This window comes from Paroedura picta, chromosome 2 (assembly GCF_049243985.1).
Source record: "Paroedura picta isolate Pp20150507F chromosome 2, Ppicta_v3.0, whole genome shotgun sequence".
NCBI classification, from domain to species: domain Eukaryota; kingdom Metazoa; phylum Chordata; class Lepidosauria; order Squamata; family Gekkonidae; genus Paroedura; species Paroedura picta.
This window is the reverse complement of record NC_135370.1, coordinates 47,243,761-47,258,718: the sequence shown is the minus strand read 5'-3', so window position 1 is coordinate 47,258,718 and position 14,958 is coordinate 47,243,761. Positions and strand designations below refer to the sequence as shown.

The 14,958-nt window shown below is 44.6% G+C and overlaps 1 protein-coding gene across 9 annotated transcripts in view; it reads left to right on the top strand.

Annotated features, from left to right (window-relative positions):
- Positions 1–14,958, top strand: part of FMNL2 (formin like 2) — a 254,925-nt gene that overhangs the window by 234,745 nt on the left and 5,222 nt on the right. For 2 of the 9 annotated variants that reach the window (XM_077320026.1, XM_077320029.1), the window contains 8 exons: positions 166–234; positions 393–473; positions 2,898–3,027; positions 4,730–4,893; positions 6,667–6,768; positions 8,687–8,785; positions 9,284–9,407; positions 12,566–12,612. In XM_077320026.1, coding sequence (XP_077176141.1) covers positions 166–234; positions 393–473; positions 2,898–3,027; positions 4,730–4,893; positions 6,667–6,768; positions 8,687–8,785; positions 9,284–9,407; positions 12,566–12,612 — 816 coding nt within the window. Of the gene's footprint in view, positions 1–165; positions 235–392; positions 474–2,897; positions 3,028–4,729; positions 4,894–6,666; positions 6,769–8,686; positions 8,786–9,283; positions 9,408–11,000; positions 11,130–12,565; positions 12,660–14,958 lie in introns of all 9 variants that reach the window. The other 7 variants (XM_077320022.1, XM_077320028.1, XM_077320027.1 and 4 more) reach the window with 4 other exon arrangements.

The following is a 14,958-nucleotide window of genomic DNA, read 5'->3' as shown; positions in this document are numbered from 1 at the left end:
TCCAATCCAGGAGGTCAGTTGGGAAAATGGAAAGTGAGATAAATGTACTCCAGGCTGCACTGTTATATTCTTCCCTGAGATATGGCCTTCATGACAACAGCTCTCTTGCACTTCCAGTTTTAGGTTTTACCGATATTCACTTTACTTTGTTGTGTTTGTCTTTAGCAACTCCATGCAATAATTGCGGCATCTGTCTCGATAAAATCATCTCAGAAGCTCAAGAAAATATTAGAAGTAAGTATAATTTATCTTCTCTTTCTCTCTCTCTTTTAAAATATTGGTTAAAGTTGATGTTCGGTGGCTGCCCTTTCAGACAGACTAGCCTTTCCATTTCCATCACAATCCCGTGTACAATTTGCTCATGCTTATTGTGTTTCCTGTGATTTCTGCAGATAATCTTGGCTCTTGGTAACTATATGAACAGCAGTAAAAGAGGAGCAGTTTATGGGTTTAAACTACAGAGTTTAGATCTGGTAAGTAGGAAAACAAACCCTCTCCAAACTGATTCACCCGCACACAGTTTCATCTAAAGATTGCCCATAGTTGTTCATTCACACGCCTTCAGAAATTTGATTGATTGATTTTATTTCTTCTGTGCTTTTCAACCTAGGATGACTCCAAAAGTCGCTGAAATAAAACATATAGTTACAACGGGGGTCCTTTTGTTTGCTCAGGTATACTTCTGAGGTAGCATCCTAGTTGTTACAACAACAATTCTGTTTTTACACTTCCCTGGTCAGCTGCCTCCTCCTGAAAATTTGTATCTTATGGAGAGTTGTCCAGAGCCTGGAGGGATGTTTCATTGGCACGTGGGTTCTCAGGCAGAGAGGTTGGCATCTTGAAATTATTTCCTGGCCTGGCGGAAGAGCTCTCCAAAATTATTTAAGATCCTGGAGGGCCCTGCTCTTTACAGGTATAGCGTTCCAGCAGATTGGGGCCAAGGCTAAAAAAGCCCTGGGCATGGTCAAGGCCAGTTTTACCTCTTTGGAGCGGGGGCTCCTGAGCAGATTTTGGTTGCTCTTTCTTAATACTACTGGATTATAATGTTCTGTGTAAACCGCCCAGAGCTGCAAAGAAATGGGTGGTATAGAAATCTAAATAAATAAATAAAATAAATTATAGTATTTGTTACCAATTCTTAAATCCAAGCCACAGCTATTGACACCTAAATGGTCATTGCCAGACTGTCCCATCCTGTCCCCAGTACTGCCAGTCTGTCCTAAGGTAAAAGGGATGGAGTGGTTCTATCTAGGGTTGCCATCCCCTCCACTGGGGCAAGGGATCCCCCCCCCAAACTAATCAGTTGTCCGACAAGGGGACTTACCAGCAGCATGGGAGGCCTGGACCAGGATCTGGGTTTCATTGACAGCAGTGCAGCAACATAATTGATTCAGGGAAGCTCTGGTATGTGGGCAAAAACGCTATAGTAAAAATGGCTTCTACTGTAGAGGTTTTTTCCTGTGTTGTCAGTGACAATGCTGATACCCTGGTGTAGGCCTCTCCCACTGCTGGTAAAGCTCTCCCCACACCAGTTGCCATGGCTACCTAGTTCTAGCAGATGAGAGATGAACTGGTGAGGAAAGCCAACAAGCGTTTGAACTGGAGGGGAATTCCAGGCACTAAAACTTCATAATCTTCCCCTAGCTCATCTTCTCTTCCTTGCCATTTTGCCTGGCAGGCTGGAGTCTCAAGGAGAACAGTGTGAATTGCAGACTGGCTTAAGTTTCGAGAACATTTCTTGAGTATTCCTATATTTTTTGCCAGCTTTTTGTTATATCCATTTCTTGAAGACAAAAAATGTGGCAGTTCATATGCTTTAAAACAATAGGAGGGTGACATGCTGGGTGAAATAAGTGATGCATCCAGTGACTCGAATGAACAGTTATTGCCAAGGTATAATGAATACCTTTAAGAACAGTTGCTAGATTGTTTTTTTTAAAATCTCAATGGCCCTCATTAACTTTGAAAACCTTTTGGAAGATCAACTTAGAAAAGTGGTTCAGATTGTTCCCCTGTGAAGCACTGTCTTCTTTTTACAAAGCCCTTTATTTGTTTAAAAATATAGTCACAGGAAACCTCGGTGTTATACCAATATATGCAGTAATCTTAGGATTACTTAGTTGTCCTCTTTTCCCCCCATACCAACAAAATTTGCTTACATTTAATTTTCATCAGATCTCAGAAGCGAAGCAGAGCTGACTTGGAGGCAGCCAATGCCAGACCACCTCTAAATATCTCTTGCCTTGAAAACCCTTACAAGGGGCTCCATAAATCAGTTGTCACTTGATGGCAAAAAGGGGGGTGGTGTTAAAAAACTATCCACCCTGGGCACCAAGTATGCTAGGTACACTGGTACACTAGGAACTGGTTGTTCACCGGGATCCTGTAACTTTGGGAATTATCTATGCTTAGGGCAGTGGTTCTCAACCTGGGGGTCGGGACCCCTTTGGGGGTCAAACGACCCTTTCACAGGGGTCGCGGCAGGGCGAGCAGCTTGGCCGGGGGTGGGGGGCACCGCCACTCTTGCCGCTCCTCCTGCAGGCAGAAAAGAGCGAGATTGGCTTGGTGGGAGAAGAGGCAGAACTGAACTGAAAAACCCCAGAAAAAAAAATTGTATAAAATCATGAACAATGGATCTTCATGCCATTGCTCAGTTTCGGTTTAATTTCTGTGAAAGAACACTTGCATAATTTTATGGTTGGGGTTCACCACAGCACGAGGAACTGTATTAAAGGGTCGTGGCATTAGGAAGGTTGAGAACCACTGGTTTAGGGTGTGAGGTAGATGCTGAGAAACTCCATGTGCTTTCTGTTGACTGTTGATTCGATCCAGGACTTAACTCTCTGTTTGTTGATGCCGTCTAATCTCATACGTCTCTTTTGCCTCTTGGTTTTCAGCTATTAGACACAAAATCAACAGACAGGAAACAAACCCTTTTGCACTATATATCAAATGTTGTGAAGGAGAAGTACCAGCAAGTATCACTTTTTTACAACGAACTTCATTATGTGGAGAAAGCTGCTGCAGGTAACGAGTCCATAGTTCTCTTTCCATGCTTATCTTACTGCAACAATAAATGGACATGCCCAGTTAGTAGTTTTAAAAGGGGTATTTATTTATATAAGATCAGTCAAACCTGCCACAAGGGAGTCATCATTTTACATTGTTTCCCTATGATTTCCGGATAATCGTTCAGCTTTGGTTGCCTTCCTCCTGTCTAGTGACCACCCTGTTTCCTTAGACCCTACTTCATACCCATTTCTTTGACTCCCACCTCATCGTTAAACCGGCATGGTGGCATTACTGTTTTGTTGCTCATGGCTTTTTCTAGTTACATGTGAACTTTCCATAATATGAAGTTTCCATAATATATTATGGTATGCTTTTGTACACTGGAGATATACGTGGTTAGAAGTCCATTCCTGTAGCTGGACTAGCAAAACATTAGCCTGCCTCCTATTGTAATTTGATGTATCCCTTCTCCTAATTATCCATTCCAGTCACTTTTCTTTGCTCTCAGTCTTGCCTAAGGGCCTAATAACACTATATGTTTTTTTTGTGAGTCGGAGTGGAATTTCCTGGACCCAACTAACTTTCTCCACACAGCAGCTATGGGGCTTCGTTCTGACTTGAATGAGGCTCCTGTTGGCTTTTTAAACCAACAGGAGCCTCATTCAACTCAGAATGAAGCCCCCTCTCCCTCCACTGGCAGGAGTTTTCTGAATCACAATGGCCCCAGCAAGGAATTATTTCCATAACTTGGGAGCTGCACATAGAATCATAGAATCATAGAATCATAGAGTTGGAAGGGGCCACACAGGCCATCTAGTCCAACCCCCTGCTCAGTGCAGGATCAGCCCAAAGCATCCTAAAGCATCCAAGAAAAGTGTGCATCCAACCTTTGTTTGAAGATTGCCAGTGAATAGTCTTCATGCTTGGAATAGTCCAGGCCTAGGGTATCTCAGCTCAGTAAAATGGCACAGGGGGAGACAAAAGTCCTTCCCATCCCCCATTCCGTACTGCCAAGCAGAAACTGTCTCCTGATGATTTTTAAAATACTGTTCCCTATAGAAGCTGTGCAGCTGCAGGGAAAGTTATTTAGTTTAGCTCTAAACCTTCTAGCCTGCTATTGCATAAATTTAGATGGCTTTTTAAAAATTATTTTTGTTACTATTGTTGGATTTATTGGCCACCACTTCCAGACAGGTTGGCTCATGGTGGGTTACATATAAAATGCTGAACAATAGTAAAATTACAGAAAAATACAAAAATCATATGGTGAAAATAATAACGCACTATCTTGACAGCCCCCACTAACAGCCAAGGTTTGACAACCAACCATGCCAATGGACCGGTGTGGAAGCCTATCTTCCAAGGGGGAACCCCATCTGATCTACTAGAAGTAGTACTGACCTCAACCATAGACCTGGCGGAAGAGCTCCGTTTTGCAGGCCCTGCGGAAAGCTGAGAGCTCTCGGCGGAAAGCTGAGAGCATGGCACCTAGGATGCTGGCACTTGAATGTTTTTACAGCAGCAGGGGAGGGCTCATTGAAGATAAGGTGGGATGAAGATATGAGGGAGACAGGATATCTGTCTCTCATTAAACTCTGGGCTACGTGGGACACGTTTCCCAGATTTGCTAGAGGAGATCCTTTACGCTGAAATGTAAGAATCCAATAGGGAAAGTTTGTGCTTAAGTGTATTTCTTTTTCTTTTTTTCTTTTTTTAGTATCCCTTGAAAATGTTCTGTTGGATGTCAAAGAACTCCAAAGAGGTCTGGATTTAACAAAACGCGAGTATACCATGCATGACCACAACACCATGCTAAAGGAATTCATTCAGAACAACGAAGGGAAACTTAAAAAGTTACAGGATGATGCAAAAATATCCCAGGTATTTCACATAGCTCAGCTCTTATTAAAGTTGTATGTATGTATGTATGTATGTATGTATGTATGTATGTATGTATGTATGTATGTATGTATGTAAAGTTTTTGGCCCTGGCTGCAGCCTGCTAGTACGTTCTTCCAAAGGAGATCAGAGCCCTGGGGGACCTTGAACAGTTAGGCAGGGCTTGTAAAACAGAGCTGTTCCACTAGCCTATGGTTGAGGCCTATCACATCACTGAGTTGAGCTGGCCTCCCTGTCAAAAGCCCCATTTGGGGCGGGTAAGACTCCTCTGCCCCTCACCTCCTTCGTTGCTGTTAAACTGTAGAACAGGCAATTTTGAATGGAACTGTTTTTAGATGTTTTAGATTTTTAATTATTTGCTGCATGCATTTATGTCTGTCATTATTCTGTATGTATGTGTTTTATTTTGATGTACCCCACTCTGAGCCCAATGAGAAAGAGTGGGTAACAAATAAAATCGATGATGATGATTGATGATGATGTTTGAAGCTTTCAGGATCTGGAAATGAAGGAATCTGTAGCCTTTTCAAGCTACAGTGATACCAAGAAACATGAGTTTGCTCTAAGCTGTTTTCATGTTTGCTGTACTAATTTGCATTCCTGTAGCTTCCACGGTCATCCCCTGCCACTAAAAGCACAATACTCAGCAGGTCTACTCAGAATCCCACTCAGGTCCTTCCAGCAAGGCTTATTCCCAGGAAAGTGTTCTTAGGATAGCACTGTTGGAATGGCTTCACTTTTAACATGACAACCAGGTTTCCTTCACAGGCAACAGCGTACAGCTGGCCAGCAGGTGCATCTAAATATTTTTGTGTATTTGTCAGGTCCAGTGACGTTCCCCAGCCACACATTCACAGGCAGTTAATTCTGACAATGATAAATATGTGGCCTTATTAAGGCCTGATCTCATTAACTTTCACAGACTTCACACCATGATTTCAGAGAAACTGCATAGCTGACCTCAATGGAAACCAGGTCTGGATGTGAGATATTTAGATACAGTAAAGAAGAAGAGCTGGTTTTTTATACCCCACTTTTCACTACCTGAAGGAGTCCCAGAACGGATTACAAACACCTTTCCCGTCCTTTCTCCACAACAGCTTCCTTGTGAGGTAGGTGGGACTGAGAGAGTGCTAAGAGAACTGTTGTGTGAGAACAGCTCTAAGGGTACTATGACTAGCTCAAGGTCATACAGCTGGCGGCATGTTGAGGAGGAGCACGGAATCTAACCTCGTTCTCTGGATTCAAGATGAGTTTGGAGCCAGGAAACATCCAGCAGATGCCTGTGTTTGATCCAGTTTAAGGTAGCCTCTACACTTCCTGTCCTGGCCACACCAGTCTACACTTCCCACGCACTCCATGAATGCTAGAGAAAGCCAAGCAGCTGTGATACATTCTATAGAGACAGCCCAATATAAATCCTTAACATACTATTGCATATCATATAATGTACAAACGATTTATACATCCCGTTGCTTTTCCTAGCCATGTCCCAAACTCTGCTCTGAACCACACGCTCCCTCTAAACCAGCAAACGCTGGTAGGGGCTCATGGGAATTGTAGTTCATGAACATCTGGAGGACCACAGGTTGACTGCCCCTGCTCTAAACCTAACCACTCCCCTGAAAGATGCTATCAGGATGTGTCATCTCTGTTCTTGTTCTTTTGTTTTGCATACGTTAAGTAGTATTTGAGCTCTGCCTGTAGCGTTAGACTCTGTTTTCATACCAAATGAAAAAGGTCTCCCTTTTGCAGGATGCCTTTGATGATGCTGTGAAGTACTTTGGAGAAAACCCCAAGACGACACCCCCGTCGGTCTTCTTCCCTGTCTTTGTACGATTTGTGAAGGCTTACAAAGTAAACATACGTTTTAATCTGCTTTTTGTATTATTCTTATGAATGTGGTTCAGCCTTTCTAACCAAATCTGCATTTAAAAAATACGTGATTTATATTTACTTCATTCATACCGCACTGTTGTTCCCACTGGAGATGCAAAGTGGCTTCCAGCGTTCTCCCCTTCTCTGTGTTATCCTCACAATAACCCCGTGAGACATGTTGGGCTGGCGGTGTGTCACTAGGCCAAGCTGCCCTGGCACAGTGAGGATTTGAACTTGGGTCTGACTCTCCATACGAGCTCTTATTTTGTGGTCAAGCAGTCTCCGCCCGTCAAGTATGCAAAAAAGAAGTAGACTCCTTGCCGCTCGTTTGGTGACAGAAGAAGAAGAACCTATCCCGGGCTATATTCAACAATTTAACAATAAATACAAATAAACGTTTCTTATCTCTTCTTATATTTTTTCTTATATTTTTATGTGTATAAGCACAACCAGAACGGCCTCTAGATTACACCGTTTTCAATTTTGTTTTCCTCAGTGGTTGTCCTTCTTTAAATTATATTATATATATGTGGCCTTTGGCTCTCTGGTTTGGGGAGGTCTGTTCAAAAGATGAGTCTTTTGAACAGACCTCCCCAAACCAGAGAGCCAAAGGCCACATATATATAATATAATTTAAAGAAGGACAACCACTGAGGAAAACAAAATTGAAAACGGTGTAATCTAGAGGCCGTTCTGGTTGTGCTTATACACATAAAAATATAAGAAAAAATATAAGAAGAGATAAGAAACGTTTATTTGTATTTATTGTTAAATTGTTGAATATAGCCCGGGATAGGTTCTTCTTCTTCTGTTACAATAATTCTGAACCGTCCCTTTCTTTTCGTGGTGTGCTCGTTTGGTGATGCAGGAGGAGCAGTAAGATTTATATTGGGATCGTCAAAATGAGGATTAATGGATTCCTCAGTCAGGAGCTGCACTTTGACCACAATTAAGCATCAGGTTCCTCAGAGGCATTTTGTTGACGGAGATCCCACTGCTTGTTCTGAAGGACATTGAAAGCAACATTAGAAAATCCTTTCTCAACTTTATTAACACTGAGAAACCCCTGAAACATTTTCCAGGCTTTGAGAAACCCCAGAGGTTGGGCAGTCATGCAGAATATGGCTGGGAAGTATAGCTGTGGACACGCCCACCTGGGGCCCCTCCCCTTCCCCATCCGCTTCAGAAAACCCTGGTTGAGACAGCCTGTGTTTGACTGTTTTCTGTCCATTTGTAGAAGAGTGGCTGGTCTGCTTACCTAACTGTGGCCTTCCCTAAGCACCTTAAGAGTGGTATACATAGCTTCTCCCTCCCTGGTTTTCCTCCTGTGAGGCAGAGAGTAAGTGGCACAAGGGCACTTGCTGGTCTTCATTGCTGGAACATTGTTTTTCTACAGACCTGAGGGAAACGCCAGTTTTTTTTTTTTTAATGGAGGCAGGAATTTAAAATCACTCTCCCCCCCCCCTCCGTAAAAAGAACAGCATTACTTGTGCTTGCAGAAGCACTGTAAAAGAAATGAGACCTCACACCAAAACACCACAAGATCTTGGCCACCATTTTTAGGAACAGTGGCCACTGAGGGCTGTAGATCAGGGCTGGTCAGGGAGGGGGAGGAGGAGGAGGAGGAACTGGGCGACAGCCCGAAAGGGCTGGTGAGCCATTCTGGTTTTGGGATAGAATGGATTAGGGTACATCAACCCTGTGAGGTAGGCTGTGGCTAAGAGCTCTGAGAGAACTGGCACAAGGTCGCCCAGCTGGCTGCATGTGGAGGATCGGGGAGCCGAACTCGGTTCTCCAGATTAGAGGCTGCCGCTCTTATCCACGACGCTCTTATCCACGACTCTCCTGTTGATCCTAGCTGTAACGGGGGTGTTTCTTTCTTCAACCCCATCAACAGCAAGCAGAAGAGGAGAACGAGCTGAGAAAAAAGCAAGAACAGGCACTGATGGAAAAGCTGCTGGAGCAGGAAGCGCTGCTAGAGCAGCAAGACCAAAAGGTAGGCGGCTTTTCCTGGGATAAATGAACGGGTGGCATTGGTATGATGGACTGGGTTGGCGCTGGCCAGTTGACCCAGGCTGTGGAGGGAGGCCGTAGCAGCAACGCACCTGGTGAATTGCTTCCAAGTTGTTTCCTCTCAAAGACAGTTGTTGGAAGTTCTATTTCCCTGTGGAAGACTCTGTGCAGGACTACAGAAATATCCCTTAGGGGGTGATGAATGGTCTGGACCCCCAAATGCCATCAAAGCATGCATCTCAAAAGCCAGAGCCATTCTTCACCTTTTACTTCTTAAAAGTTTCATCTGTGCCATTGATTTTCACGCAGGACCCATGCTTTTCTAAGCGATCCTTATTCACAGGCCATGTTCCATGTTAAAAATGACTTTAAAGGTAGACTAGTAGCCTTTTTTGTCCAGTCCCTGTGATCTCCATTGGCCTCTGCCGCGCAGAGAGGCTCTCTTTGCCGACCTTTGTGACCCTGTTCTCTTCCCTTCCAGTCTCCTTCTCATAAAACAAAGCGGCAGCAGCAAGAGCTGATTGCGGAGCTAAGACGGCGCCAAGTCAAGGACAACAGACATGTGTACGAGGGGAAAGACGGAGCCATTGAAGATATCATTACAGGTAAAAAGAGAGGCTGGTCGAGAGGTCTCTTTCGATAGCGTTTGCCGCCCAACCGTTCTGCCCAAGCTCCACAACCCTTTATGAACCGGGATAATCAGGTGCCCCCGTCATTTGACAAACCCAGCCCAGTATCTCACCTGCTTGTCCATCCAGGCCTTTTCAGTAGCAGAGACCTCGGTGAAATGTGGTTGGTGTTATTCTGCATCCTGGCATGCTGGCATGACTAAAGCCACTGACAACGGAGAGCTATCTGCGCTAAGGACGCATGCGTTACCTGTAGAATATGATTGAGCCACGTGGGAAATCACTAGCGCTTAACCTTCTCTTCCCAAGCTCGTGTTTTCCGCAAAATGCTACTAACTGTAATTCGTTGTGACACCGAAGCCGTAACAAAGGACAACATCATTCTGTTCAGACGTCTTAATGATTCAGGACTTCCGAGCTGGCAGCTCGTTCTCCTGCAGATGAATGGCTCGTCCCTTTCTGCAGTCCACGGTTGAAACCCAGTCGGGGAACAGTGGCTGGGCCTGATGCTTAGCACAGGGGTAGTCAACCTGTGGTCCTCCAGATGTCCATGGACTACAATTCCCATGAGCCCCTGCCAGAAAATGCTGGCAGGGGCTCATGGGAATTGTAGTCCATGGACATCTGGAGGACTACTGGTTGACTAACCCTGGTTTAGCAGATGTGTCATGGGCAGGTTGTTATGACCTGAAGCCTGATTTCAGCCTGTGGCTCTAATACAGAGCACACCGGGGACCATCAGCAGCCATGATTGCGTTTCCCCATCTATTTCGTATGCAGGAGCTAATTTCCGAATACGTAAACTAATATAAGAGTACCAAAGACAAGGATTTTTAAAAATTTATTTCAAAGCCATCCTTGCATACCATAACTAAAGCCTTGTTCATCTAGGATAGGGTTTCATGAAACCCTGGGGTTTCTTGACAGCCCTTGAAGGGTTTCCCGAATGGGTGGGAGAATTAATATAGGTGATATGACTACATATGGTCATGCTGAGCCCCCCCCCCCATGGCCAATGATGGGCCTGGAAGGGAAGGGTAGGGGAGGAGGAGCCCCAGGTGGGCATGGACACAGCTGTGCTTCCCAACCATCTTCAGCACCATTGTGTTCCTGGGGTTTCTTGAAGCCTGAAGAATATTTCAGGGGTTTCTCAATGCTAAAAAAGTTGAGAAAGGCTGATCTAGGGTGACAGAGCTCTCTGGATGTGCCCTCTGTGAGTTTCTCCCAATGCAGTATTCCCAAGGGCCCTTTGTAGTTGTGTAGCTTCTTTTTCCTAGAGTCTTGGAAGACTCAGTCAAAAGAGTGACTAAACTCCCTACCTGAAAGAAACCTGTGATTTAGATAAAACCATGCAAATCTGTGCCTTTGTTTAAAATACAACCCCCCCCCCCCCGTTACTTTCTTCCAGACCTAGTTCTGACAGTTGCCCAGTTGACCAAATCCCATTGTGGTTAAATGACCGGCCGGCCATTCTAGGTGTCTTTCACAAAGCACTAACCATGTACTAATGGCATTAGATCTCTGCTTCTTATCATGTTCTGTCTTGTTTGGCTGTTATTTTCCATGCAGTGCTGAAGACTGTGCCCTTTACCGCTCGAACGGCCAAGCGTGGCTCTCGGTTTTTCTGCGAACCTGTCCTCACAGAGGAATTCCATTACTAAACTATTCCTCTTTCACTCCTAAAACAAAAAGGTTGCTGTAGGTTTTTGACTTTTCTCCGTTTGCTATGGATCTTGTGTAAGGCTCTGTGGCTGTGGAATGGATCTGTGATGTCTGCCCTGTCCTTGGAGTTGTGTGTTCCATTGCGTCACCTCATTGCACGCCCTCATCTGCCAGTAACCTTTTGCTTCCCTCTGTAAGCATGTGACACTTCACAACAACTTGTGTGTTTCCGAGGCACCACTGGTCTATGGGCTACGCGCCGCAGAACAACAAGTGTGGAAAGTCACAGAAACGCCTCTTAGGCCAGTGGCCATTGTGCAGCCCACATAATTTGCAAAACATTTCCCCCCCCCCTCCTGGGTTGTAATGATAAAATGTTACAGATGGTTCACTCGTTCATTTCTGTATCCCCTCCTCTTTTTGTGAATTGGTCTGTCCTGCACGAATCCTGTTCATCTCTGGAAGGGGGACTAGCGTGCATGCGTGGGGCTGAACCGTGGTGGGCTTTCCTTTGTGGCATGCGAGAAAGGCGCCATCTTCTTTTCTGTGATCTGCCAGTGCATTTCCACATCAGCCATTCTAACTGTTCCTTGCATGTTCATGATTGCATGTCAGACCAGGCATAAAGCAAGTCACCCCTAAGTGCTCTCGTGTCCACATTCACGGTAGGTTCAGTTCCATGCTAACTTAATGGGAAATCTTCTTAGAGCCACATAGGAACAACTCGTTGGGATGACTCTAGGCCTCTCAGCAGTCCGGTCTTCCTTAATTATGGGGAAGCAATTGGGCACAAAGAGAAGCCACAGCACACCTTGGCTTCTGGACTGAGGTCTGAGGAAACCTGCATGGATATTAGGTGGTGACATGCGATGGGAAGACTCAAGACGAGCGGCTCAGAGGATAGCAAGCGCTCACATTGGCCTCACCATTGCAGACATTCTGAGCTATTGCTATGGAACTGGATCTATCGATATCTTGCGGCGTGACCTGTAAAAAGGGGCGTGTGTTTAACACTGCATGTGCCCTTGATTTGATTCGGGACTCTTAAAGGAAACCATGTTTCATTTCCTATCTGTGCAGTATATTTTAGTGGGGACCATTTCTTTTTCTTTCTTTTCTTTATTTTTGTTTGATTTAAACTTTGAATGCTGACTGCGACTCGCTCGACTTCCGTCTGCTCTTTCAAGTTAATTGCTGTCCAGTCCTCTTGGAGCCAATATTCAAAGCAGCTTGGAGTTTCCTGACTAAGTGCCTGGGGGGGGGGGGGGCTCTCCTCTGTCCCTCTCCTTCCTCTTTTTAACCCCTTCTTGCAGCCTGGGCCTCCTTTAACTCCTGCTCTTGTTTTACTTGCTGTGTATTTTTTTTTTAATTATTATTTTGCTTTTGGGGCACTGAATTGATTTGCTCTTCACGTCCCATCCCATTTTTTAAAAACTTAACCAACATTCTGTGTTTGTTTGTTTTCTGTTTAGCCCTAAAGAAGAATAATATCACTAAATTTCCAAATGTTCACTCGAGGGTAAGGATTGCTTCTAACACACCGGTGGTGGAGGAGACACAAAGCTGGCAAGCATCACTTTTTACTTAGCTTCCTCCTCTCTCTGTGCACCACATAAGCTGCTACACAACACAGCCCTTTCGCAGACATAGGAACGTGCTAGAAGGGAGTTGGTCTTCCGGTCTTCAGTGTGTCCTTTTCACATGGAGGATATGGGTTAGCTTCATTGTCGGTTCTTGAGTGTGCAAAGTGACCACAATGCCAAGCCACAAACTTCCTGGCTGCCCATTTCCAGTAAATATTTCATTAATGTGCTGTTTATGTTTATTCTTATGTCCCAATATTAAAACACAGATAAAGCGTCACATAAAATTAAACATTTAGGTTTTTTTTTAATTGAATTTAGAAATTAAATCCATGTAAAAGCCACCTTTTCTTTCCAAAGATTATCAGTCAAGGGGGTGGGGGGGTAGGGGATACATTTTTACAGGGTTTAGTTCATTTGGTGGATTTTAGGCAGGGAGGCCAGCATTTCTAGATGTTATTTCTGGCCTCAACTGTAGGCCTGATGGAAGAGCTCTGTCTTGCTGGCTCTGCAGGACTGTTTTCAGGTTTCACGGGGCCCTGATCTCACGCTTTCTCTGGACTGCAAGCCACAGCCAGGCTTAAATACCTGCACCAGGAAGGGAACCAGAAGCTCAGCCCAGTCCTTTTTGCTCCTGACACAAATGTTCCTGAGATTCCCCTGCCTGTCAGAAGAGCCTCTGACCAGGCCCAGGATTTTAATACACGTCACAGGAATGGTAGAGAATCTCAGCTCAGATCTTATTCACCTGGCAGACACAGTAAACCTCCCCTGTGCTTTAGGTCCCTGCGGTACTGAAAGGAGAGAGAAGCACCCAAAGTTAGTGTCACAATCAATCAATCAATCAATCAAACTTTATTACAGTCGTTCAGACCAAGTTCTATGAAGTCAATACATAAAAGACCAAAATAATATGGTAATTTAAGATAATACAATTTAAAACAGATCATAAAATAGAACTTAAAATTATGCTACTTTAGAGCATCGGATTTTTATGGCAGCGGCACAAAACTTAGCCAGCTGAGTTGTCACCTGGGGGAACTGATCACTTAGCAACCTCTTTGCTCAATCTACATCTAGTGTCCATCTCTTATTTTTTGTTTTTATTTATTACATTTTTATACCGCCCCCCCCCCTGCAGCTCTTAATGGGTTACAGTTCCATTACAACACAAGATACAGTACTCCCAGGAACTGAACTTAGCAACTCGCATCAACAACATTAAACCTTTAAACCAGGGGTAGTCAAACTGCGGCCCTCCAGATGTCCATGGACTACAAGTCCCATGAGCCCCTGCCAGCGCTGTAGTCCATGGACATCTGGAGGGCCACAGTTTGACTACCCCTGGTTTAAACTGTTAACCATGAACTGTTAGCTATATGATCATAACCATTTTAACATTAACTCCTGCTTAACCGATTGACTGAACTGGAGATTGCCTTGCAACGTATCTGGTGGGGGGTTCTGGGGACCCTATTGCTGCTGCTCTTTGGGGTGGATCCGGCCATCTGTCAACAGAAGGCCATGATCCTTGTGTCAGGAGCAAAAGGGGCAACACCAGGCAGAGAGTGAGTCACGGAGACATGGCAGATGGATTCCCTCTCCCTCTGGATGGGAATTTCTGGATCACGTCTGGGAATCAACTTTCTTGGGGTTGAAAGGAACTGGTGAGGGAGGGAGCACAAGAAATATCTGTGCCAATGGATGGAAGGAATCAAGCCTCTGATCACCTTCTTTTAGGGGCAGTCATTCCCAGTACGATCAAGTGACAACAAGCAAAGAAAATTCATCCATATAAAAAGATAGCTAATGAATTATTCCCATTATGACAAGCGGTCTGCACACGTGTGGGAGAGGAGAGGGTATGTGCAGTAGAGAGCATGGTTGGGCTAGGTTTTGTCACCACACTCCACAGTGCTTGATTTTTTCCATGAGAGGGAACATCAACAATTCACTTACATGGGAGAATTCACATTGCAATTCATGGAGGACTGCCTATTCCACTAACACGGTCTAGGATGAAGGCCTCTTTTCTGTTATGCCTTATACTGTATAGACTAGACTTTTTTGCATAGAACTCAATGGAAAAGACTGAAGAATGAGCAAGTTCTTGTCTGCCTGTCCTCACTCTCACTCTGGGTCCTAGAAAGACCCTAGAATGTGATGAGTTTCTGATATGTCTGTTGGCTAAAGGCCAAAGTTTGTGGCAGCACTGGGAGCACTGTTTCCAGCTCTTCACTTTTCCCTTGGCTTGGTCCTCTCCTTATCTCCATTCTTACTGG